Consider the following 26953-nt stretch of genomic DNA (forward strand, 5'->3'; position numbering starts at 1 on the left):
GCTTTTCCCTTAGCAACTTCTTAAAGAAATTTAGACTTTCATGAATTTGTATATAAGTTACATACTCTCCCAACATTTTCCTCATTTTGGGTAGGTTGGTGACAGTTTCAGGTTCTAGTAGATCTTATCTGTCATGTCCTAAATGAGAGAATGAAAAGTTATTTCCAGCACTGTGAAGGACGCTAATAAGTTCTTTAGCAGGTCTTGCATGAAGCCTGAGGGGATGAGCCCAAGCTTCGGAGTATTTCTTTCCTTTGAACCTTATGATTTGCTGCAGACTAATAAGCAATGTGCCAAAACCCAGACATTTCAGAGTCAAAGTTTCTGGTCTCAAACCTGGTTTTGAAAAGCCTGGGTGAGATTCATTGCTCATCCTGGATGTGCCTTGCTATGAAAATCATTCATTTGTAAATAGAAAGGTGGGTGAGACAGAACAGACTATTTCAGTTGAAAGGGATCTACAACGATCATCTAGTGTGACAGTCTAGTCCTGACCAGAAGTTAAAGCATATTGTTAAGGGCATTGTCTAAATGCCTCTTAAACACTGACAGGTTTGGGGCTTCGACCACCTCTCTAGGATACCTATTTCAGTGTTTGACCACCCTCTCGGTAAAGAAATGCTTCCCAATGTCCGGTCTAATCCTCCCCTGGTGCAGCTTTGAACCATTCCCACCATTCCTATCACTGGATACCAGAGAGAAGAGATCAGCATCTCCCTCTCTGCTTCCCCTCCTCAGGAACCTGTAGAGAGCAATGAGGTGGCCCCTCAGCCTCCTTTTCTCCAAACTAGACAAGCCTATGAGGTCTTCAGTGGCTCCTTATAGGACATTCCTAGCAGCCCCTTCAGCAGGCTCCTCTGTATGCATTCAGGGACCCTCACATCATTCTAACTTGTGGGGCCCAGACTGCACACAGTGCTCACGGTGAGGCTGCAGCAATGCTGAATACAACGGGATAACTTAGCCTTACTAAAATCCAGAAAAACTACTCCCACCACCTTCCCTTCGTCCACTCAGCGGGTGACCTTATCATAGGAGATCAAATTAGTTAAAAATGACTTGCCCTGTGTGAATCCATGTTGACTGTGCCTGATTGCATTATTCTTTAAATGTCTTTCAACAGTACTCAGTATAACCTTCTCTGTAATTTTTCCAGCAACTCAGGTTAGACCAATGGGTCTGTAGTTCTCTCATCTTCCCTCACACCCTTTTTGTAGATTAGAATAACATTGGCTAGCTTTTGGTCAGCAGGGGCCTCCTCAGACTCCCAAGACCTTTAGTAGATGATTGAAAGGGGTCCTACCATAGTATCTGCTAGCTCCTTCAGTGCTCTGGGATGACTCTCAGGTTGCCTCCACCACCAGTGTTGCTACGAACCTGTCCGCCAGCCTCATAAGCCAGCTGCGTTTCACCTTGTGTCCATTATGTATATAGTATTAGGCTTTACTGGCTGAACCCTTAGGAGGTTTCCCTACTTTGTCACCTTAAGCATCTAACTTGGGCATGCAACTTGAAGACCTTTTCTCCCTGGTCCTTCTGTGTAGTCACTGGAAAGAGATGGGCTCCTTTTGCTAGCAGTCAGAGCTAGCTTATCTTAGGCACTTGCAGTCAACTTCTAGAGGTACCAGAAACTCTTGGTTGTGTAGGAACTTAGGAAGACTAGGCTTGTAATTTAGGGGCATTTCCATTGTTACTTCTATTGGGTCGAAGTGCAGATGGCTGCTAAAATGGAGCAATCTAGCTTCCTTTTATCATACATCATAGAGTGAATTAGGTCAGAAGGAAACTCTGGAGGTCATCTCTAATCCAGCAATTTAAAGCAGAGTTAACTTCATAGATCAGATTGTTTGGGGCCTTAGCCAGGTGAGTTGCAAAAATCTTCAAGGATGGCAGGGCAAGGGATACCAATTTGCCTCAGACTCTTTTCCTATGTTATATTCTTCAGCCTCCTAACCATCTTAGTGGTTCTTTACTGGGCTTCAGATTGTTGATGTGTTTCTTGTGTTGGGCACCACACTGAACACAGTACTCCTGATGTGGCCTCACAAGAGGAGAAACCACTTTCGCTGACCTGCTGGATATGCTGTACCTACTACACCCCGGCCTGCATTTAACCTTCTTCATTGCTGCAGAGGCACATTACTGACTCATCTTCAACTTCTCAACCAGGAACTCCAGATCCTTTTCTGCAGAGCTGCTGCCTAGGCAGTCCTTGGCCTGGACTGTTGCATGGTGCTGCCTTTGATTTTCATGAGACTTCTGTCAGCCCATTCCTTCAGCTTGCCACGGACCCTCCAGACAGCAGTCTGGGTCTCCACTGTACCCATGTATTCTCTAGCTGAACCTCACCAACCACCGCAACCAGTTTTACCTTCTGCCTTTGCTATAATTTTTTTTCCTTTGGGAATGGAGGTTGGTCCAGCCCATCAGGCAGTTGTTTGACCATTATTGTTTGTATAGGAAAGGGTAGTGTCTGTATTGGAAAGGGCAGCTACAAAGAGAACGGAGGCTCTCTCTTCACAAGGAGCTACATGGGGAAGACCAGGGGCAATGGGTACATGTTGCACTGGGAAAGGTTTCACCTTGATAGAAGAAAGAAATGGTTTACAGTGAGAACAATCCATCACTGGAACAACCTCTCCAAAGATGTGGCAGAGTCCCCATCACCGTAAGTTTTCATGATGCAATTGGAAAGGGTGCTAGGTAATCTCAATTAGGCTTCCTTCCCCACAAAAGGTTGGACAAGATGATCTATGGAGGACCCTTCCAACGTGGGCTGTTCTGTGATTCTATGTATAAAAGGCTTTAGAAAAAGGTAACCAAATATGGGGATGTGGCTGTAGTAGAGTACGACTTTTCAGTGCTTTTGTTGTATTATAGTAAATATGAAGTATTACGCTTGGATGCCTCCATTTTGCTTGTATGAATTTCCTTCGTTTGTGACCAGTTCTTCTAGCCGTTCACACATAATAGGATAAATAAGGAGTAAAGACCTTTTTATCAGAGTTCAGCTGAGTTTGATTCTGCATAGATCAAGGGAGTCAAAGACAGCAAAAACTTAGTCCCAAATGAAAATTGGTATCACTCTGAATATAGGTAAGGAACAAGCATTTAAAAAATATTCACATATAGTTTAAAAAATAGACTTAAACAATGTCTTCTAAGCAGCAAAGAAGAAATTCTTCTCTCAGAATGTTTTCCTTCTGCTGTCAAATCCACAAGATCCAGAAGGTCTGCAATACTGCCAGTGCACATCAATAGTTCCAGTCCAAGTTAAGAGTTTGCATCACTTTCTAGGTCAGACCAAGATGGTAATTTATCTTTTTTGGAATAGAATGGAATTTGTGGAATATTCTTTGTTAGTAACAAAGAGGGGGAGAAAACAACCAAAAAAACCCCTGTGCATCCCATTGCATCAGGTTTATGTTTCTAATAAATATAGCTGCTTTATGATGATCCCACAGAAAAGTGGACTCTACCAGTTTGTTCTAACATCCTGTTTCTTTTTGACCTGCTAGATTTTTGTATATTAAAGGCAAGTGTGACCCTAAACCCTAGGTCAACTGCATGTGTCCTTGTTTCTGGATTTGGCTGTCACATGTATCTAGCACTTAGGTCACTAGCTTTTTACAAGCAGTAGAAGAAGAACTATCAAAGGAGTATTTTTTTTAAAATTGTTATTAATAGATTCATGGTAGTGTGACTCTTGGGTATTTAAGAGAGGTTACAACTCTAAGCCCTTCAGGATTTGTGGACTGTATTTGTATTGTCTTTCAAATATAGTTACCAAAACATGTTTGATGCTAGTTTGCTTTTACTGATCAACTTTGAGTGAGCATCACAGTAAAACAAATATTTAAAAGCTAAGTCTTTCATAAAGAACCTAAATATTCAGGCAATGCAATATGAGATTTGTGCACAGTTGAGTTCCAGAAATCTGTTTGTTTTTCATGAGCATAGGCATAGTTGTTGAACTGCTTTTGTTCTTGAAGTGTTCTCTAACAGAGGCAGAAGTTGTAGAAGAGAGACTGGTTAGTGCTTGTTTTGACCTGAAGTCTAAGTGACTGAATGTAAGAAATATTTTTTTTTTTTTTGCTTGGGAGTAAGGACTCATAAAATGTCTGTAGAGGATTCGGAGGTACTGTGGAGAAGTATATGTGATACTGAGAACAGTCATGAGATCAGAAAAATATCAGTGTCAGAATGGAAAATTTCCAAAGGAAAATAATTTTTTTTGTAAAGCTCAAGATACACTGCAGCTTGTTTGCCTGATGTGGTGTCTTTGTGGTTTTGGTGGATTTTGGTGTAGAGTTTCTTTTAGCCAGAATCTGTTGCGTTAATTTTTTTTACAGGTATCAACATTTAACATGCTATGTGGGCTGTAATGATGTCTTACTGGAGTTCTAAAATTCTGTTAATTTCCCAATATACAGTTTTTGATGTTACCATCTTTGATAGGTTAACATTTATATTTGCAAGGAACTAATCTGTTGTTCTCATTCTGTCCTGCTGTTTTAAAACACAACTGTGGGGACAAATCCACTGCATAGGCTTTGGAGACAGCAAGAGCTGACAACTGTTTAGATATGTTCTGAAGGGAATTGTGGGTTATTAATTTTGTTGAATTGCAATGCAGCTTCTCTGGGAATTCATAAGGCGTTTTAAAACTGCTGTAGTATTCATTTTGCCTTCCTTTGTCTTCAACCTTGACAGTGGTCCAGTTGCGTGTATTTGCCATCTGCATTGGCAGTCTCTGAGTGATGTAAAATTATGAGTTCATGATATTTGCTTCAGCTGAATAATATTGGCCTGGGTATTAAACTGGGGATCAACTATTTCTGTTCTATGACTTATAAAAATGACTTTGTTCTGGTTGTGTGTTTCTGTTTTGTTCAGTGTAGTCTGTTAATCATTTACTGGTTCACTGATAGTTTAACAGAACATACGAAGTAGATTGTAGTCCTGAGTTTTGTGAATATTGGTGGTTTGTATTATGGAGGTTTTTCTATAGATTGGAAATGTCTAAGTCTCTTGTGTGAAAGAGATCATTGTTAAGATATGGGGAATTTGCTCACCATTTTGCAATTGGTCAAGAGGTGTTTACTATTATTAAACATGCGGGCCCTGATTTTTCAACTGTGTGCTCTACTGTTCATATTTGAACATATTGGGAGGGAATAGTTGGATGTGGAAAAATTAACAATTTTATTATTTTAGTGGGCAAAGGAGAAGCAATAACTTTTTTCTTTTGTAGAATTACTGCTAAAGTTTGCTTGTCCATGATGGTGTAATTCAGGCATAGATGATCCCTTTACTGTAGCATATATGTAATGAGTTTGAGATACTTGGATATGTTAAGAATGGCATTTGCTATTGTAATTTCCTTATTAAGTGAAACACTGAGCTGAGCTGCAGTAGTATGTACATTTGGAGACACACAAGGAGATCTCAGGCTAATTCTAACAGTGGATTCTCATGTGATCCTTTAAGACTAGTTAATTCTTCCCCCCTTTGCATAGCAATTCACAAGCAGAGAAATCTTAGAGCTTGGCTAGATGAGTATTTGTACTAGTTTAGTTGGAAGATACCTTCCCCCTAGGCCAGGCACAGCAATGGAATATATGAGTGTTTGTGATTTCAGTTAAAAATCAAAACTTAGAATCATAGAATGGTTAGAGTTGGAAGGGACCTTAGAGATCATCTAGTTCCAATCACCCTGCCATGGGCAGGGACACCTTCCACCAGACCAGGCTGGTCAAAGCCCCATCCAGCCTGGCCTTGAACATTTCCAGGGATGGGGCATCCACAGCTTCTCTGGGCAACCTGTTCCAGTGTCTCACCACCCTCACAGGAAAGAATTTCTTCTTAATATCGAAACTAAATCTCCCCTCTTCCAATTTAAAACCATTAACCCTTGTTCTGTCACTACACTTTCTGACAAAGAGTCCCTCTCCGGCTCTCCTGTAGGCTCCCTTCAGGTATTGGTAGGCTGCAATGAAGTGTCCCTGGAGCCTTCTCTAGGAGACTTCTTGTGGGAGCTCAACATGACTTACTGTGCTTTGACTTTCAAAGAAGTAGGTGCTTTCACAGAATCAATTACTGGGTTTCACCTGAATATGGTGACTTCTTAAACTGTTCCAGGCTGTCACCTGGCTGAGCCCTAAGTTGCTCAATTAGCTTTGAAGAAGGAAATGCTGAATGCCTAAATGTCTGAAATGGTAATTGTTTGGGGTATTGTTAGTTTGACTTTAAAGCTTAGTACTCTAAATGTAGTATTTTCTTCATATCCTTAACTTCTAAGGAATTTGTCTTCATTGACTTGTGGATTTAGGACACTGCAAAATAAGGTCTCTCGAAATAGGATTAGTGTTTAGGAAGAAAGAGTTGAGGGGTATCGTCAATGTGCTGCTGTGCTCATAATTTTGGGATCAGTCAATTCCACACTGTAAAAGACTTTGTGCATGTATCCTAGCTCTAGGAATGCTTATACTTAAGGCTAGCAATCTAAATGGAGGAGCCCTCATGGCTTGTTTATGATTTGTGTAGTTATTTCATTGAATCCCTTCAACTTTCAGACTTAATGTACTCCTAAAGAGGGACCATCTGAGCAACTCTTTTTGATTTTGCATAGAAATACTATATTTTTCTAGCTTTAAGAAAAAAAAAAAAAAAAGCAAGTACTCTGTTTCTTTGGCATGCTTATAATTTTGTCCATCTGTTAGAGTGGCACAATGCCCACTCACAATATGGTGTACCAGTTTCAACCAGGCACAGGTGCCAACCAAAGATTGGTTTCATTTTCTGACACAAGATTTTTCTCGTGGGAAGCAGCACCGTATTAGGGGAATGTGCTTTGTTATTCTGATTACTTCTGTTGGCATGTGTGTATCTCATAATAATAATTAGCACTTATGCAGTGCTTTACATTTTCAAATCACTGTTTAAAAAAAAAAAATTGAAGGCATTGCTGAATAATGGTCTTTTGTATCTATTTTTCCAACCTAGTTTACTGAGATTTTTTGCAGCTGGGGGAGAGACGGGGGGAGGTGTTGTGCAATATTGACCCAGGAACGAGCACAAGATAAAATGTTTCTTAATTGAAATCCTTTTTCTTTGAAGTTTAATCACTAATGAATTTTCATAATACTGCAATTCTGTTTATGACTGTATTGACCTTTTGAAGCTGCAAATGAAAACAAAGGACCAGAGATTATGGTTTTGGGGAGAAGATCTTGAATCACAAAATCACAGAATGGTTGAGGGGACTCTGGATGTCACCTGAGCTGACTTGCTCAAGGAGGAGCACATATAGCCAGTGGTCCAGGACTGTATCCAGACAACTTTCTAATATCTCCAAGGATGGAAGCTTCAGAACCTCTTTGGGCGTTTTGTGCCAGTACTCTGTCATCAACTCAGTAAAAAAGTGTTTTCTGATGTTCAGACAGCACCTCCTGTGTTTCACTGGGCACCACTGAAAAAAGCCTGGTGCTCTCATCTTTGCACCCTTCCTTCTGGTATTTATGCATACTGATAAGATCCCCTTTGAGCCTTCTTTTCTCCAGCCTGAACAGTCCCAGCTCTCTCAGCATTTCCTCACAGAAGACATGCTCCATCCCTTCATCCTCTTACTGTCCTTTTGTCGGAATCACTCCAGTATGTCGATGGCTCTCGTGTACTGAGCCCAGAACTGGACACAGTACTGCAGGTGTGGCCCCATCAGTGCAGAGCAGAGGAGAAGGATACTCTTCCTTGGCCTACTGGCAATATTTTGTGTAACGCAGCCCAGGATACTATTAGCTCCCTTTCCCACAAGGTCACGTTGCTGGCTTATGTTCAACTTGGTTAAACCAAGGTTCACCAGGTTGGTCCACCAGGATCCTCAAGTGCTTTTCTGCCCAGCTGCTTTCCAGCTGGATGATTCCCAGCATATACTGTGCCTGGACTGGTTCCTCTCCAGGTGCAGAATTTTGCAGTTCTCCTTGTTGAATTTGATGAGGTTCCTACCAGCCCATTTCTCTAGCCTGTCAAGGCCCCTCTGTATGGCATTATAACCCTCTGGCATATGAGTGACCATCAGTGCAGAGCAGAGGAGAAGGATACTCTTCCTTGGCCTACTGGCAATATTTTGTGTAACGCAGCCCAGGATACTATTAGCTCCCTTTCCCACAAGGTCACGTTGCTGGCTTATGTTCAACTTGGTTAAACCAAGGTTCACCAGGTTGGTCCACCAGGATCCTCAAGTGCTTTTCTGCCCAGCTGCTTTCCAGCTGGATGATTCCCAGCATATACTGTGCCTGGACTGGTTCCTCTCCAGGTGCAGAATTTTGCAGTTCTCCTTGTTGAATTTGATGAGGTTCCTACCAGCCCATTTCTCTAGCCTGTCAAGGCCCCTCTGTATGGCATTATAACCCTCTGGCATATGAGTGACTCCTCCCAGTTTGGTGTCATCTGCGAACTTGCTGAGGGTACGCTCTGCCTTATCATCCAGGTCATTAATGATGTTGAACAGGCTTGGACCAGTATTGACCCCTGGAGTACACTGCTAGGTCCTGGTCTTCAACTTAGCTCTGTGCCACTGATCACCACCCTCTGGGCCCAGCCATTCCGCCAGTTTTCGATCCATCTCACTGCACATTCATCCTGTACATCAACAGCTTCTCTATGAGGATCTTATGGGAGACTGTCTCCCATAGGACCCTCATTATGGGTCCCTCATCATTTCTCTCTTGCTGGGTGATTTTACCATCTTTCAAAGTCCATGCTTAAGCTTAGCAACACTTGATATGCTGAGACATTCCTGGCATCTGAGACTTGAGATGTTCACAACAGGACAAGTTTGTTTCTGCAAAACTTTGAATATTTGCTTATTGAATGGCATTCAATTATCAGGTTTTCTCCCTAGACCATTTCTCCAGTTTGTCAATGGAATTCTGACTTCTCCTTAATATGCTTCCTGACCATTGCAGCCTGGCAGCACCTCTGCACTTAATCAGCATATTCTTTATTCCATCATCCAATTTTAAAATTTTAAAAAAGAGCCAGGCAAAGGAAAGACCCAATCCAGAATGTATTTTTACATTTTTCACAATGACCTAGACTCTTAGTGTAGTTTTCCAGCTGTTATTGTACCCATTCTATAATAATTACATGCACTCTATATTTTGTCTGGCATATTTCACACTGTCTCCAGTGGTGTTGTCATGCCTTCGTGAATTCAAGGTATAGGATGTTTACAGGAAGGCCCTTTATTTTCCTGTGCAAGTCAGAAATTATACTTAGTTTGATATAAATTACTAAAATATGGCAAACAGTTCATCATATCCCTTTGTTATGTTTTAATATGTTTTAGAGGGTCACTTAGAAAATATTTTGATTTAAGTTGGGTTTTTTCCTGGGTAATTTTGACCTGTCAGTTTAGCTTTATTTCTTTAGTTTATCCTTTCATATCTCTTTTCCTCTTTGAAAGCAGGCATGTAGGTATTGTTTGGTTTCAAGCTTCTGTATTCTCATGTGTTTTTCATGATTTCTCAGAGGTAACAGTTGGGATTACTTTGGATTGTACAGGATTTGTTGGAATAAATTTAGTCAACTGTAATTTAAACCAGATTAATTTCTCTAAATTCTGTGTCTTGTAGTTCACTGTTTTTCCTTTTGTTCTTGCTCCTATTCTGCTGATGGTGTGCTTGCCATCTGATTGCAGCTGACCTCTTTGTGAGAAATGACGCAAAAAGGCACAGAACACTTCTATTTTCCTGGCGTTGTCCACTTTCTTTCCCACTGAGTATTGGAATAACTGCTTCCTTGCTGCTCTTCTTATCTATGGAATTGTGGGGTTTGTTCTTTACGTACATACCTTTTTTCATTCTGTGATGTGACCTTTCTGAATTTGTTTCTGTATCAATGTGCTGCTGTTGTACTTGTCCTTGATAATTTGACCTTGTTCCTTTTTTCCTATTGCTTCTCACATTTTGAATCATCAAAGCGTTTGTGAATAGCCAGCTGGTCTCTTATTATATATACTTCCCTCTTCCATGTTAAGATAGTTTGTACTTGTGTACTGAATACTGCTTCTTTGAGAAGTCCTTAGTTGTCCTGACTTCTTTCCACCAGAATTTGATTCTGGGAAGAAGAAATCTCTGATTGAAGGAAGCATACTTCAGTAAACTCGGTAGAGTCCCTTGAGTTTGTTCACTATTCTCCCTTTTACGCTTACTGAGAATGACTGATTGTCATTTTGTGAACACAGTCAATTACTTTGCCTTCCATCTTTGCATTCACTCAGCTAATTTATTTCTACATTAAAAAAAAAAAAAAATCCCAAACCCTAACTGAATTTCAAGAACTGGCTGAACAGTCTGTTGTATTGCGGAGTCTGAAGAGCTGAAGAACTCCTTCAAGGGATGCATTTCAGACAGAATCCTTTTATTCTTAGCAATACTCTTAAAGCGCGTTTTGAAGCCCCTTTTTCCGTGACTTGCAACCCTCAGTTGTTCTTCTGATCAGAGTTGTTCTTCTGATTATACAACTTCTGAGTTGTATAATTGGTGTGATTTGGAGTGTTCTCACTGCATTTCTTTTTAGTTGCAATGTTTCTTTAGTATTATGTATTTTCTATTTCCATTATTTGTTTTGGTATTGTTGAGATGCATATGACTTCTTTCCTTCGGAAGGCTTTATTTTAATTTTATAACATCTGCACCTCTGATGTTAAGTCATGTCCTCACAGGTGAGGTAAAATTTGGAGCGGAGGGAGAAGTAACAAATACCTTCTAGGTACTGCAATGATGAATCTCAACCATCTTAATATTCAGTCTGTTGAAGCTTTAAGTCTTAGGTAAGACAGGAGTGCTAGAAGCAACTTCAAAACCTGTTCTTCCACATACTTTTATGAAAACTTATGCTTTCTGCCACAAAAGAAGTAGTCTGCTTCAAAAAGAGGGGAGGCCAATGCCAGCAGATCTTTTCACACTTGTTCTGGTTTGTATCTGACCCAGCAATATCTGAGCTAGTATACTATTTTGCCATTATAATCAGTGAAGAGAGCAAGCTACTTCTCTAAAAGGTGGACTACTGCATTTAGTTAGGTAGCCTAATCCCTAAAGGTGTCCCCTTCTTTCAACCAGTTAGAAAGGAAGCCTAGTATACTAGCTTAGGTGTAGGTGCCTACTTCTGGTGAAATTGATCTTAATTCTGCCATTTACCTTTTCCATAGACCATTACTGCAGTTCTGTTTAAGTACTGAGGGTCAAAGCTGCATTAGCAGTGGGGAAGAACTGCTCTAGAGATCAAGGAAAGTAAGAAAAGGATTCAGTCAATGAATGTAGAGTTCAACTTTGTTTTTTCACGTGCCATGTCAAAGATTGATTCTTGTGGTGCCTGTAGGGCCCATGTTGCTTGAATCAAGAAACTGCCTCTGAATGAGCCGAGTGCTTCCCTCTGTTTCTTGCGCCTGTGGAGTAGAGGTTGTGACAGATATGTTTTTATGTGAAGTACCCGTGTACTCTGCGTGTGATAGTACCTTGGCTGAAGTAGGGCTTATTGTTATATTAATCTCAGAAATACCTGCTTGTGGTACCCAAAATCGGCTACATGGTGCAGTCTTTAAAGACTCTTTCTTTGAGTAGAAGCTGTAGTTACTCTTGATCTCTTAACCCCAGAGTTCCTCACCCTGCTGTAAAACTGCTTCCTGAGTGCAAGAACTAACTGCTTCTCTGCTGAGATGCTGAAATTTTTGAGCTCCGTGGCGTTCCATTGCAGTGCTAATGAAATGACATGAGGTACTTGCTAAATGCAGCAGCCCCAGAGAAGCAGCTCATTGTGCCTTTGTAGATTAGACTACAGTTAGAACAGTTTGTGTGTGTGACACTTCATGTGTAACCATTAGAAAGAATTTCTTGTTCTTGTGGTAGCTTGGAAGAGAGTGGCCAGTAATGACAGAGCTCTAGCTAAGGATGATAAATGTGTCTAAATATTGGAAATTAACCTTTCCAGATGATGAATTGTGGAAACTATGTGAAGCTTCTGCCATTCTAATTAGTCTGGCTAAAACATCTAGCAAACAGAGAGATTTCTAATGTCTCTGAGAATAGAAAATGACTGCAATAAAGGGACAAATGCCAGCATATTGCAGGAGGTGCCCTGTGCTTTTTTTTTTCTACCTTGACTGATAGAAAAGATAGTGAGATTAAATGCCGTAGGTTTTAAAAATTCCAATTTTAGCTTAGATTTCCAACTTTACCCTTAAATGTATAAACCTAATGTTATGGTGTGCTTTATTTTGACAGATAAGGAAGGACATCATTTTTCTATATTCTGGGTGCTGGTGAGTGTTATACTAGGTGCGGTAGCCATGCTGTGCAAAGAACAAGGAATTACAATACTGGTAAGAATCCTCTTATTGACTGAATTTTCACCTCAGCATCTGTCAGGTGCAGTTGTGGAACCTCCAAAGATGAATCTTCTCCACAGCTAATTGCATGCACACCTTTTTTTTGTTCTGTTCAGAAATGTTGATGTTATTAACTACAGAAATGTAGTTAATGTTGACAAAAAGCAGTATTCTAGGGGATCTGTCTTGATGGTATCCCTGCCAATCTGTTAGAATTCTTGAGTTTATCTTTTGTAAGCAGATAGCATTTACCTTTTAGTTTTTTGCAAAATTTAAAAGATTTACAGTGTTAGTTTCAATGCGTATTGTATTCATTGGCCTTGTTTTTGAATGTAATTGTCAAGATAGAGGGCCTAAAAACTTCTCATTGAAGGCTTATGAACAAAGATATAACTGTAGGAGAGCATTTTTAAAAGCTCTACCCTCTTACTTTTGTGAATCGTGTAATCAGATGTAGGGTTTATACATCATTGTTTATGCATTTCTAATACTGAATCTCTTCCTTCTGTTCCTTATTTAGGGATCTGTCTATGCAAACAGATATAGTTACTATTCATGTTCGTTGTGCTTTTGCTTTTTATTACTTGAGTGAAGTCATTCTGTTTTGGGTGACCAAATCAGCCGCCTGAAATACTACATCTTTGATTTTTACCTTTTATATAGCGATGTATCTTATAAATAAATCTGATTTGTAGCTTTAACTGAAATAGATAAAGGAACAGAATCAAAAGAATTATTTGCAGCAAGGACCCTCTTGTCCTTGCTAGGAAAAAAGGAAGAAGAAACTACAGAAAACTTCCTGCTTTAGGACATTATTTTTGGATGGATGTTTGTAGAGTGATGTATTTTTCAAAGGTTTCTGTAAGGATAACATAAGGCATTCTCTTAAGACATGGTGTGATTATTTCCTTTAGTGATATGAAGTAATAATTAAAGCTAGCAGACACAGAATTGTTATTGGATCTGGGTTTTGTATTTATTTGTGGCTGCATTGATAGGATGATTATATTTTTTGTTGTGCTGGGGTGCACGGGTCAAAGGGATGAAGGGATATATCGCACATTAAAAAGATTGCTTGTTGGCTGAATATATTTTTCAGGAGGATTCATGCCTTCCTATTCTCCATGCAAGTGAGCCAAAAGCCTTTTAACTGCCAGGTGGCCTTTCTATGTGGAATCATGTCACTCTCTAACCTATCTTCTCTCTTCTCCCTTTGGCTGTTAGAAAGAGACTTGTGGCCTCCCAGTGTCCCAAATTTGCCTCACCTGGAACTGTTTTTACTGTCTTTTTTTCCATTCAATCTTTAGAACATTGAGGTAATTTCCAAAGTTACTAGGATGTTGGTTAAATAGTCAAGGGTTGTCGTGGTTGGTGATTTCTGAAACATCGAAGGGAAAATGTTAAAGTTGGATTTTGCTGGTCATCTTAACAGAATTACCCCGAACATGTTTTGGTTGGTTGATTGCTTGGGCATAGTATGTGCAAGTGTAGTGTCGCAAAGCATTGAATATGCTCTAGTTTTATGTGCAATGGCTGATGTCACATAGAGCTTTGCTTTTTTTCAGCAACTTCCATTGTGTACATACCTCTGTTAAATCTTTCTGAACCTTTGTTGAAACAATTTATGTATGCTTTAAAAATAGTATTTCTGAAACCTGACAGTCAAAAGATAACTAAGCTGCACAGCAAAAGAGTAAGTAGAAGGCTTAAATAAACTCCACCTTGGTGACAGAAGCCTTACCTTTTGACTGCAGCATTTACACTGTGGAACATTTGGGAAAGAAGACAGAGAGCAGAATACCATTGCAACCATGCATATGGGGTGTAGCTTGTCTGTACACAGTATTCCTTGAAGGGTTATTCCATGTAGCAGGAGAATCCTCGTCACAGTAACATGATATTCCAATGATCTGAGCTCAGGTTCTTAATCAACTGTTCTGCCATCATTACTACCAATCCGTGTCTCTACTTGTTTGGAATCGGAATTAAGATCTACAGTAACTCATGGCAGAAGTGGAATTTGAGATGTATTTTAAAAAAAAACTTGTGGTTAGCTGCTCCATCTTATGCTCTTATTTTTCTCTTGGTTGCTTAGGGTTTGAATGCAGTGTTTGATGCACTGGTGATTAACAAGCTAAATGTTTTGGAACTTATTCAAAAGTTACTGCATAAGGACAAGTCATTGGAGGTGAGTCCTCAGTTTCTTTTTGTTCTGGCCATTCAGATAGTCATGTGCTAAAAGACTGAGAGTTTTGTTGTTGTTGAGGGTTGAAAAAAATAGTCAGCCTAGTAAGGCAACATGCTATGACATCTTTACAGCAACATGAGTAGTAACGGGATAGGAGTAGAATTGCATTGTGTTGTGAAATCGATTCCACACTTCCCTCAACAGTATGTTAAAAATATGGTGTGGAAGAGCTGACTGATGCAACAAGTTCTCCAGGATCAGTAGCTATACACCTGAAAGGGCTGTTTGACACAGTTTGGTCAGAGTAAAGAGAGGGAGATGTATTGAGATGTATTCAGATTTTCAAATGTGATTGTTAGACATTTGAAAAAGTACATTAAAAAATATTGTGTCTACTTTGTCAATGCCACTAAAGTATTACACTGTTTTTCTTTCAGAATACAAATTACCAAGCAGGAACAGTTCCTAGTAGCTTTGGAGTTTAAAAGAAAAAATATGTAAGCACTAATAGTTGCTAAGGATCAAATTTCTGGGTTTTGTTGATACTGCTTTGTCTAGTATTGGCTCAAGTGGAATCTGGCACCTAGTATTTACACTGGCAAGCAAATCACAGAAACAATCAGCCTCAGGTGAATGATTGATAGCAGCCAAATAGACCAACGGCCTTCTAGAACATCACTGCTGTTCAACAGCTAAATCATTTGCCTCTCCTATCCAAGGCTCAGCAAAGCACAGGAATATTCATTGTACTTTGCATCAATCAGTGGTTTCACTGCGGAGAAGTCTTGCTCGTGTTTCTGAGTAGCACAAGTCCTGTGGAGCTTTTAAACTCCTTTGCAAAGAGTGCAGTGAGGAGCTTCAGGGGGAAATCAGTGAAAGTGGAATCTCTAGAACTGAAACAGTAGATTTGACCAAGAACAGCTAAGTGAGAGGTATAGGGGTACTTCAGGCAGCAAATAGGAGTGCTGGAGAATTTTGCTGGATAAAGAGAGTAATGTCAACTAGCACATGACAAGGACAGTGTCGAGAGCTGCAGGGGACTAAAACAGAGCCAGTTCAGAATTAAAGCAATGGAAATAAGAGATAACAAGGAGTACCCTAGGCCAGTCAGCCTCACATCAGTGCCTGGTAAGATCATGGAACAGACCATCCTGGAAGTTACGTCAAAACATATGAAAGACAGAGAGGCAATAAGAGACAGCCAACATGGCTTCACTAAGGGCAGATCATGTCCGACTAATCTATTGACCTTCTATGATGGAATGACTGCATCAGTGTACAAGAGCTCCTGATGTCATCTACCTGGATTTCTGTAAGGCCTTTGATAGGGTCCCCCACAACGTTTTTGCTGCTCAAATGGAGAGATATGGGTTTGACTGACAGACTGTTAGATAAGGAATTGGCTGGATGTCCGCATCCAAAGAATCATAGTCAATGGCTCAATGTCCAAGTGGAAACCGTAGTGAGTGGTGTTCTCAAGGGTCCATATTCGGACCAATACTAGTTAATATTGTTGTCAATGTCATGGTTTAACCTCAGCCAGCAACTAAACACCACGCAGCCACTCACTCGCTCTCCCTGTCCCCAGTGAGAAAGGGAGAAGAGGGAGAAAAAAACCAAACAAACTAGTGGGTTGAGATAAAGACAGTTTAATAGAACAGTTACAGAAGAGAAAATAATAATAAAACAATATACAAAATGAGTGATGCACTGCAATTGCTCACCACCTGGTGATTGATTGCACCAGCCCATCCCAAGCAGTGATTGTGGATCCCTGCCCCCTGACCAACCCCCATTTATATATGTCTATTTATATACGTCATGACGTCTATGGTATGGAATATTCCATTGGCCATCTTGGGTCAGTCGTTCTGTCTATGCTTCCTCTCAACTCCTATGAGTCAACTCTTCCATGCAAAAATCCATCGTGTACTGACACTTTCATGGTCAGATGTGTAGAATGGAAAGAGAAGTGGCCCAAATGATATCTCATCTCAGAGAAAACACTTGTCTTCCATCTTCTGCTTCTCTAGTGGCTTGTTGAGGCTGTGTAGAATAATTTCAGCCGTCAGAGGATCCTAAGGCGGTCCCACAGCAATGTAATGCAGGGGGTCAGAGAGAAGCTATATCCTTCATTTCCTGTCTGAGTTACCATTTGCTAGCTGGGTGGGGTGTTGGAAGCTTGGATTTGCATCTCAAAGCTGTGACAGGGATATCGTTATAGTTACTGATGAGTCTGTTTCCAGTCTCTACTGGTGAAGCTTGAAGAACCTCTACAGTATGCAGTGTTTTTCTTTTCATTTATGAAACTGATGTGTGCTTGGAGAAAATACGTTACACTTCATGGAAGAAAAAATGGAAAAGTCTGCCAAATTAAGCTTCTATGACATCTTTTCTCTATGTTTTATGTGAATTGCCTTCTTTAGACCCTAAAGTGTATATTGTAAAATGTAATGTAAATCAACTGAGTTAATGTTGATTAAATACATTTTTTTTTTAGATCTTGGGTAATTTTAGCCTGACGGGAGTGATTTGGGTGCCTGTCTGTGATAAGCTTTTAAATCACATTAATTGTGAATACTTTCATTTGGTTTCTAATTCCTCCCTGTTTCTAACTATGCAGTTTTGCTGTTATATGCATGTAATTTTACCTCTAAAGCAACCTAAATGAACAAAAACTTTCCATGGTAAGTAGTCAACTGGATGTAGTTCACAAAGTAACATCCTCCATTTTAAAAAGAAAACACAGATCAATGTAATATGCTGAATACAAAGGCTTTGTTCTGCTCAAATTCCCTATCAGAAATCTCTGTGTAAAATTACGTTGGCTATAGAGTTACTGGGAATTCATAGAAGAGAGACTTCTTGAATAAAAAAGTTGTCTGAGAAGGAAATTGAAATGTTTGCAAAAAATATTTTGCAATTAATTGATGAAAGCATGGTAAAGTTTGAGAGCTTTTTATTAACTACAAAAATAATAAAAACGTCAACTCTAATAGCAAAAATGCAGAGGAATAGCCTCTTTTTCTAAGACAGTTGTGAAAAGGATGTGAATGTAGTTGAGAGGAGAACAGAATAATGTTTTTTATATGAGGTTTTGGGTTTTTCCTTCTTTCTTGTAGAACATTGGGCTGTTAAGAAAGGGGCTGCTTTTCAGAATAACTCTTCTGATGTCTGGAGGGGCCAGTATACTTTATATACGCTGGAGAATTATGGGCACAGGGCCACCGGCTTTCACTGAAGTAGACAACCCAGCTTCATTTGCAGACAGTCTGTTTGTGAGAGTAAGTTATGAAGTTGCTTTTCTCTGGCTAGCTCAGAACATTTGTCTTTGTCATCAAATTGGATTTTCTGTGCTTCAAAGAAACAATGAAGTGGGCGGTCTCTACCTTTCAAGATGTGTGATGAGTCACCTTCCCTTGTGCTGCTGTCATGAATTTCTGCAATTTTTTTAAAATAGTATACCTTGTATGTTCTGTGCATTCAATTTAGCATGCACTGCACGCATTGAAGTACATTCCCATTTACTCACAATTTTTCCCATGCATGCAAGAATTTAGCTTTTGCTGGGTTTCATCCCTTTTCCACATACTGTGATTGACTTTTCATCTGTTCTTTCACAATTGAAGAAAATATCATAAAGCTCTGGTCTGGTTCATTTGGAGCATGTCTTGGGTTTATATCTCTGACTGTTAAGGCTCCTTCTGGAGATGGAGGATGAAGGGTGAAGACAGCAGGTGCTGTCTTTTGACTTTTTCTCCTATTGTAGGAGATTACTATTTTTACATGTGGATATTGGTTAGACAGCACAGAATTTCATTTCCCTGCTCTGAATAGGAGAGCTACCTAGCTATTTTTAAAAAAAAAACACACATCAATTGCACAGCTGTAACATAAATAGATAGGTAACTAGTTGTAATCTAACAGTATTTAAGGCCTTTTTATTGTATAAAATATGTTTTGTGATAAGGGAAATGATAGCACAGAGAAGAACTAAAGTTACATACCCCCGCCCTTAAGTTTAGTATCAAATAAATGTTTGTTTTCTTTTTGACTGACAGGCTATAAACTATAATTACTACTATTCCTTGAATGCATGGTTGCTGTTGTGTCCCTGGTGGCTGTGTTTTGATTGGTCAATGGGCTGCATACCCCTCATTAAATCCGTCAGCGACTGGAGGATAATTGCACTAGCAGCACTTTGGTTCTGCCTAATTGGTCTGATATGCCAAGCTCTGTGCTCAAAAGACAGCCATAAGAGAAGGTAAGAGACAGTGATGAATTTTAAATGCCCGGCCAACTTGAGTACAGTATTATTTTGTTAAAACCACTACTGATAATTTTAACAAATCATTGGAACCAGTGTCTAGCAAATGCAGTTCAAATAAATATTTATAGGTGTCATTACAGTTTTGTCCCAATTTGGGCCCATCACTGTACGCAGACCAGTGGGAAAGAGAGTTGGAGGAGGAGGTATGGATGGCTGCTATATTTTTCTGAAATTCCATTTTGAGATCCTTGACACTGTAGGTGGTAAAAAGTAATCTGTGCTCACAACAGAATAGGAATTGATGTATGTTGTTGCCCCTGCTTCTTACAATTTATCGTATCCTTTAATCTTCTGATAATGAAAGAGAGAGGAGATATGGCTCGAAAGGAGGTATAAATATTGGTCGTGGCCATACAATTAAAAAATCAAATGGTGACCCATACTATCTACTGAGGAAACAATTTATACTTTACCCAAAGGAAATAGAAAAATTTATTGTTAACTATTCTATCTCACTAAGGACTTCTGTTTAACTTTTCAGGGTCTGTTCCCCTGCATTTTATGTATAATTAAGTTCTCTGTTCTTCAAAATTTTTCAACAGCTCAATCACCACAAGGTTATTCGGTTGTTCAGAGTGCTGAATATTTTCTGTTTCTTTTCTGTGGTATTCTGTAATTTCATCTCTTCCCTCTCACCCCCTCGAATGTTAACATCCCACCTGCCTCCCTTTCTGCTGCTGCTCCCATTCTCATTTGCACAGGTAAAATCATTTAGGAGAGGGGTGGAAATCTTGGTACGAGTGGTGTCATACTTTCTAGAAAAAAACCCACTAAGTTATATTACTGAGCAGTTTTTTAGGAAAAGCGAAGACAAAGGGTATAGTGAAGACCTAAAACTCTTGGGGATGAGAGAAGTGTAAGAGGGCACATCCACATTACAGTACAGAGATTTATTTGTAATATATTAGAGTAGAAAACTACCGTGCCTGTGGCCTTTATAACAAACATCTGACACAAACCTGGGATTCACATTCCTTTATGTGAGCTCTGTAGAAGCAAAGTACCTAGCGTTGGTTGTCTAAGCTCTATATAGTCCAGTTACCTGTTGAGGATTGTTCATTCTAACACAGATACCTAAAACAAAGAAGATGAACTGCCTTTGAGAAGTGCCTCTCTCTGAACTGTAGGAGCATAGATGACTAACTTTCAGATGGTTAAGCACAATGGATTCTACTATTGGTGTAGTTGTTAGGAAAGAAAATGCACTCTCAGTAGGACATGTACCTAAGGTTCTTCTTTAACAGTGTCCTATATTTTTCCTCTCTTACTGACTTACTGGTTCCAAAAATAGACAGGTGCTTTTAGACAGTTCTAAAATAGAAAGTACCATTACTTTTCCTGCCTGTTTATGTTAAATAGGAATTATGTAATTAATGTCTTATGGGGCTATTTTCTGGCTTGGAAGCATGAACATTGTTTTTTCTGGGAATTGTAGCTGGTATTTTAGAAGTGCCTGATGGAGTAAACTTTCAAAACCTCACTGAAACTTAATTTGATTTTGTTATGTAGGTCCCAAAAGCTGCTTTTGAATACCCATTTCCATATGCACATCCTTCTACACTGTTTTAAGTAAAGTTTATAAGTGGAAAAGGTACTTTTGTTAATATTTGTGGTTGATTTGAAAATCTGTTTCTTGTTTGCAGAATTCTTACACTGGGACTCGGATTTCTTATTATCCCTTTTCTTCCTGCAAGTAACCTGTTCTTCCGAGTAGGATTTGTTATTGCAGAGAGAGTCATCTACCTCCCCAGTATTGGATATTGTATTCTATTTACATATGGATTTAGTCTCTTGAGTAAGCAAGCCAAGAAAAAGGTACTATCAAAACAGTCAGTAAAGTTGATGATGAATTGCTTCAATTGAATGGTTTGTTTCTTAACTCATCTCTCTTTCCTTCAGAAAATTCTTGCTGTGGCAGTAGTTGGAATCTTGGTGATAAATGTTATGCGCTGTGCACTCCGCAGCAGTCAGTGGAGGTCAGAGGAGCAGCTTTTTAGGAGTGCACTGTCTGTGTGCCCTCTGAATGCAAAAGTAAGTGATTCACGTGGACTTCTAATCTATCTTTTTTAAATAAATAAAAAAAGGTGTTTTGAAATTTGGGATAGAAGAGGTGTTGTGCATAGTTAATATATTATTGTTCAGTGTTATTCGCAGTCTTGCTTGGTGCAAGAATATGACATTGACATGTCAGCCACCTAAATTACAGTGGTAGCATAGTCAAAATATCAGACAGTGCAAATTGCAATATTGTGATTCAGAACTTGGTGGTGGGAGTGGGGAGAGGAGGCAGAAAGGGGAATGTACTTCAGGAAAGGCATCCAGCCAAATTGGATGTACTGCTAATAAAATCTGCTAAAACAATGGTGTGTATAATTGCAAGTTATTACAACAAAATATCGAAAAGAAAGTTGTAGCAATGTATTCACCTGAATAATGGCTACGCTATCATTTTAGAATCCTTTTTGTGTACCTTCCAGTGGTGTATATATGTACAGCTAAGGAACAAATCATCATATCATCAGTGTAATTGCAGGATGTGGGGTCAGATCTTTGCACCCACTTCTGCTCTTTTACAGAATGGGCTAGTGTCTTCAGATGCGGGCACTGAGGAAAACTGCGACATCCCTTGTGAGGCTTAGGGAGGGAACAAGTAAGAGAGTGGGAGTGGATGGGATGTTTCACTGAGCTGAACAGCAGTGTTTGGCACAGTAGGCTGAATCCAGCCTGCCAATAGAGGTGACCTCCACAGCAGTCCTTTGATAGCTGAGAGTGTGATCTGTTGGAGCATACCACAGAGCCCTGATGTTGTCTGAATTTTAGCAGAGATTCTCTTTGAAGAGCCTAGGAATAGGAACGTGCAGCTTGTTAATTAAAATACCTTGATGTCTTAGCAGATAAGATTTCTGTAATCTAGAGTGGTATCTAGACAATACAGATCAAGACAGAGTTTAAAAAGGAACCTGTGAATGCTCAGCTTTGCAAAAAGAATAATAAACTTAGTATCTACTGGAACACAAATATGCAGCTGTAAAAAAGCATTTATGGCCAATATTTACAACATGGTGATGCCTTTCAATAATCTCAGATTTCAATACACAGGAAAAGAGGGGTTGTATTTCATTGTGGTGGTGGTGGTAGGCGACCATCTTCTTTTTAATGATGACCTCAGTGTATCTTGTCTTCTGGATGACAAGCGCATGCTATAAATGGAGCAAACGCAATCTGTTTCTTTGTGTGCAACTCCATCCATCTGCCATGGTAAGAGTGCTTTAGACAGATCCACACTCTCTCTGCCTGTGCTCCCAGCCCCTTGGACACAAGCCACGTCTGGCTGGGAAGCTGTGTAGCTGCGTTCGCACAGTGCTGTGCTTGAGCCGATAAGCTGCGTGCGAGCTACTGAACTAATGCAGCTGGTTCAAAGCCAAGGAGTGTATAGGGAAAATGAGCTTGTGTTTGTCAACATTGGGGCCTGTAGACATGCCTGAGCTCTGTTGCTGCTAGTGACAGCTTGGGCAAATGGGTAAGCATGGTGATGTGAACAGGGAGGGTTTTGTAGACTCGCATTCCTATTTTGCTGGAGGAGTAACTTTGAAATCACAGTAATAAGGAACTTTTCTAGGCAACAGCATTAAAGAGTCCGTGTGTGAGAGCCAGTCTCTTTTTCTTTTGTGGACTCAGCTATGTTTTTCCAATTTTGACAAAGATAAATGTAAAAACAGGAACCTAGGTTCTGTTCTGATCTTCTGTTGTCTTGAAATTACAGACTTCCTTCAAAAATGACTCCACAGAATTTTCAGTGGCCCATTTATTTCAGTGGGAGGCTGATGAAGACCAAAAGATGGAATGCAGATAATAGCTTTTTCTTGTTGTGCTTGGAACATCTTTAATGTGTGTAATGTAGCCATGCTTTACTTCCCTTATGTAGCAGGGTCCCAGAATCTCCAGGTGTCTCCCAAATAGCAACAAAAGCAGCAGCTCCTAGTTCATGTTTTGTGGTACAGCTCTTTGTAATTCCCAATTGTCTGTATGTGAGCAGTGTAGAGTAAACTTACTTTAAGTCTAAGTAACAAGTATTTACAGCAGCGCCTTCTCTAATTTTAGGACTCATCTTCTTTAAACGTCTTTTTAGATAGAGGTTAAATCTGCATTAAATCAGATTGTCTGGGATAGTAGTGAATCTACCCCCTTGAGTGATGGATGCATCTGGCTCAAGAGGGTGAAACTGAGGATCAACTTTGATAAATGTGGCCCAGTGATTTTAAAATTTGTTGGAAATAATCAAGTACCATAATGAAGTTACAAAGATTTTGCCTTTTTTTTTCAGGTTCACAATACAGATTTTTAAATGTTTTAAATATTTTACATTCTATTCTTAATGTTATTTATTTAAAATACTTTAAATATTCTAAGTACATATGTTAAAATTATTTAAAGAGAGGGAGAAGCATGTTACAGATCTTGGTTAGACGTATTCAGGGGTATATCACACATTTGAACTTGCATAGCTGTATGCTTAAGTTAGTTTCAAAGGTTGTTAGGCTGAAACAGTATACATTTTTAATACATTTGCCAGTATTTTTCTTAGCTGAACAGAAAGTGCCTTTATATTGATTCCATTTCCTTTTACCACCTTTTTTCATGCTGTACAGATTGTCTTAATTCCTGGACGACAGTGGTGATATACTCTAGTGTGAGTTAGAACCAGGCCTGTGTTATTTCTACTAAAGCAAATTTTGTGAACAGTTATAGAGACTGTTTTCTCCTGATATGTTGATTATATGTTACAGGTAATTTATAAATTTTGAGTATTTCAGTGCTACTGGTTTGAAAGGCTCACTGGATCCAATCTGGCATCTTTTCATTTGATGTCATTTTGTTGCAAATTAATCCTGGAGTGCTTTGCTGAAGTACAGGAATATCTAATTACAGGCTATGATAAAAACATAACTACTGTTTCACCATATCAGACTACTATCTTCTTAGCTTTAGACATCTGTATCTGAGCTAGTCAGGCATGTTCCCATTATAACTGGGGAAAAGAAGCTGTCCCTTTTAGCGTGTGGTTCATCATCACCTTGGACTAAATGACTGATGTAGGGCAGAAGAACTGCACCCTAGATCTGTGTGTTTTTCTCCAGTGATGATAAAAGAAGTTTGAATGTCTAGAGCAGATGTGAATACAGAAGCTTATGTGAGATTTTGCCCTTGCCCTAATGTTGTTTTTTATTTCTAGACATTGATCCTCACTTTCTGAGGTCACTACAAATTGTTTCTTTTAATTTTAAAATTAATTTCATCTTAATGCCTTTTTTTTCCCCATGTGATAAGTTACTGTTGGAAGTGCCGAGTATCTCTTGGCTTTTAGCAAAGACATGGCAGTTTCTAAGAATCCACAGCGATGGTTTTTATTTCTGGCTGACTTCTTCTAATTGATTATCTAAATAAAATTTGCAATTGCATTGTTAAATACATGGGAAATATGTTTTTTCCCTAGATTTGAGATAACTGAATTCATTTATTTTCTAGATTTGAAATAACTGAATTTAAATTATTGTAAATTGTTAATACTCTGTATGTAATCTATACATTCTCCTTGCTATTGGCTTTTTTTTAAAGGCTAAAACTTAATAAACATAACTTTTAAAAGCCATTTCAGTAGCAACGTTTCTGCAATAATAAGCAAAGGAGTTATGGTAACTGCCAACAGAATGTGTTACTAGCCAGTCTGCCTTGACATAGTAAGGGATAGTAACTTTGTACTTAATGCTTTATACAACTGTAATTATTATAGATACATGTTTGTCAAAGACAAGCTGTGCTAATACTGAAAACCATACAACAGCTTCTGAGATTACTTTCTATACTTTCTTAAAAGGTCTTGTAAAACCTCTTTGTGATAGAGCAAGATTTACTGCTCTTTCAGGATTTATGAAGCTGATCTAGAGAGCATTTGCTTTAGATATTGAGAATTCTTTCCTATGCTATGTATTAAAAGGGGATTATCTTCTGCAGAATTTACCTTAAGTGCTGTGGGCTATGTTTATAGGGGCTACTGGCAGTGTTTCACCATACAGATACCATTTTAGATGTCATTTTTTTTGCATACAAGCACAGTCATGCAGAAGAACCTTTACACAACATGAGCTGCACAAAACAAAATGGGAAGATCAAAAAGGCTTTGTTTTATTATTATTTAGAAAACAGAATTCAGTAGTTGAGGTAAGAGAAGAGTGTTTGATGAAAGAAGCTGGCATTGAACAGAAGCATCTGCATGTTTCTGTAGAAATTTTGACATCTGTGCTTTGCTTCCATCCTTTACAGCAAATGTTCATATTTGCTGAAAAGGTGATTATAAGCAGTTAGGAAGAAAGAATAAAATAGTTGATAACAGTAGCACTCTAACTGAGGGGGTGTACCTTCTAGAAGATGTTACTACATTTCAATATCTTCCCATATTCTTTTGAGGGGGAAAAAAACCCAAAAAAATCAGTTTGACAGTAATTTTGATTTTGTACAGGAAAATTTAATTTTTTTTCTCTCTCTTCCTCATTTAAATGTGTGTGCATATTTAAACACTTAAATAAGAGTTCAAGCACTGTGTGTGTCTAACAGAATAATGTACAGTGATTTTGCTTTTTTATACTGGCTTCTTAGACCAATTGAGGTATTGCAAACACAGAGCCAATTCATTTCTAGGCTATGGTGCCATGTTTATGTGTTTGCTTTAACCAACACGTGCCTGTTGAGATCTACTAGGTTCTGCCCTAGGGTATTTTTACCTAACTGCCCTGATTGCGGAGAATACTGTGTTGTTATACATCCCTGAGAAATGCTCCTTTTAGAGCTATTACTGTAAAGTAATTGCCTGTTTAAGATTGATAAAGAGAATGTGGGCATAATGTAATACGTCATTTCCAGTTAATATCTATCTTTAATCATTTAATAACGAAATGCTATGTCTGCTCTTAAATGTTTAATCGGGAAAGGAAAATCCTCTCTCCCAGGTTGGCATGCACAATATCTGTTAAAGGCAGAAGGAACCACGTGTGTAGAGATGAAATGAAAAACATCAAATGTTTAAAGGCCAGATTTTTCCTGCCATTCGTATATAGAAAGTACTTATGTCCCCATGTTGTGCGGGTGGGCATCGTAGGAGAAGTCAAGGAGCGTTACAGCCTTTTGCTTAGCAGAGGGCAGATAGTTTTTCTAGGCTTGTTTGGGGGAGTAGAGCTAAAGGCTGATCTTGGCATCTCTCTCTCATGGCCAGTGAAGTGAGAGACATGGCTGTATGGCAAAAACCACCTGCACCTCTCAGATGACTACATGTGCTGGAAGGCTTTGCTGATTGTTCTTAAGAGCAGGATGTTACTGCATATTATAAGCCATTGTAGAGCTGGTTTTGTCATTAGATATTTATGGTAGGGTGACAGGTTCTTCTGGTATCTTTGGTTTAGTTTCTCTTCTCTTCCTTTTCTGTCACCACCATATTAAGAGGAAGTAAAGCTACAATTTCACTTGAAGAGAAATTAGGAAACCTATGTACAAGAAGGAACTCTTCATTTTCAGGAGTATTGCTGGAAACGTTGTTTCCTTTCACACACAAAGTTATATCTGAGGAAGAAGAAATACACCATCAAAAATGCTAGTGGTTTATTTAAATAGTTTTGGTATCAGTTTTAATAGACTGTAGTACATCATTTTAGTTCAGTTGACAAAACGTACATGAACACTTAATATTTAATATGATGTTTTGACTTGAGAGAATTGATATCTCTCAGGTTTCTGCAGTCTGCGCAATTCTGTTTACATAAGAAAAATATTCATTCTGCCGGTGCTTTTGAGATAGAAGATGCATGTTTTTAAAAAGGAAGAAAAATAGAAAGTGCAATGCTGACTGTTTCCTAACATAAGACAGCTGACTTTTGAAAAACTGAGTGGCTGGTGTATACTAAGTTTTTTATCATATGCTTTGCTGTCCCCAGTCTTTAATGAAATTTCTTTTTTCAGTGATGCTTATGGCTGTAGTAAAACATAAAAAAAAAAAAAA

General features: G+C 39.0%; 1 protein-coding gene across 1 annotated transcript in view; it reads left to right on the forward strand.

The window, feature by feature from the left end:
• Window positions 1-26953, forward strand: part of TMTC4 (transmembrane and tetratricopeptide repeat containing 4) — a 92081-nt gene that overhangs the window by 30782 nt on the left and 34346 nt on the right. The window contains exons 6-11 of the mRNA XM_014944188.1: window positions 12285-12382; window positions 14484-14576; window positions 17699-17860; window positions 18638-18840; window positions 20550-20721; window positions 20806-20937. Coding sequence (XP_014799674.1) covers window positions 12285-12382; window positions 14484-14576; window positions 17699-17860; window positions 18638-18840; window positions 20550-20721; window positions 20806-20937 — 860 coding nt within the window. The remainder of the gene's footprint in view (window positions 1-12284; window positions 12383-14483; window positions 14577-17698; window positions 17861-18637; window positions 18841-20549; window positions 20722-20805; window positions 20938-26953) is intronic.

The sequence above is a fragment of the Calidris pugnax genome, unplaced genomic scaffold, assembly GCF_001431845.1.
Source record: "Calidris pugnax isolate Ruff unplaced genomic scaffold, ASM143184v1 scaffold69, whole genome shotgun sequence".
Lineage (NCBI taxonomy): Eukaryota > Metazoa > Chordata > Aves > Charadriiformes > Scolopacidae > Calidris > Calidris pugnax.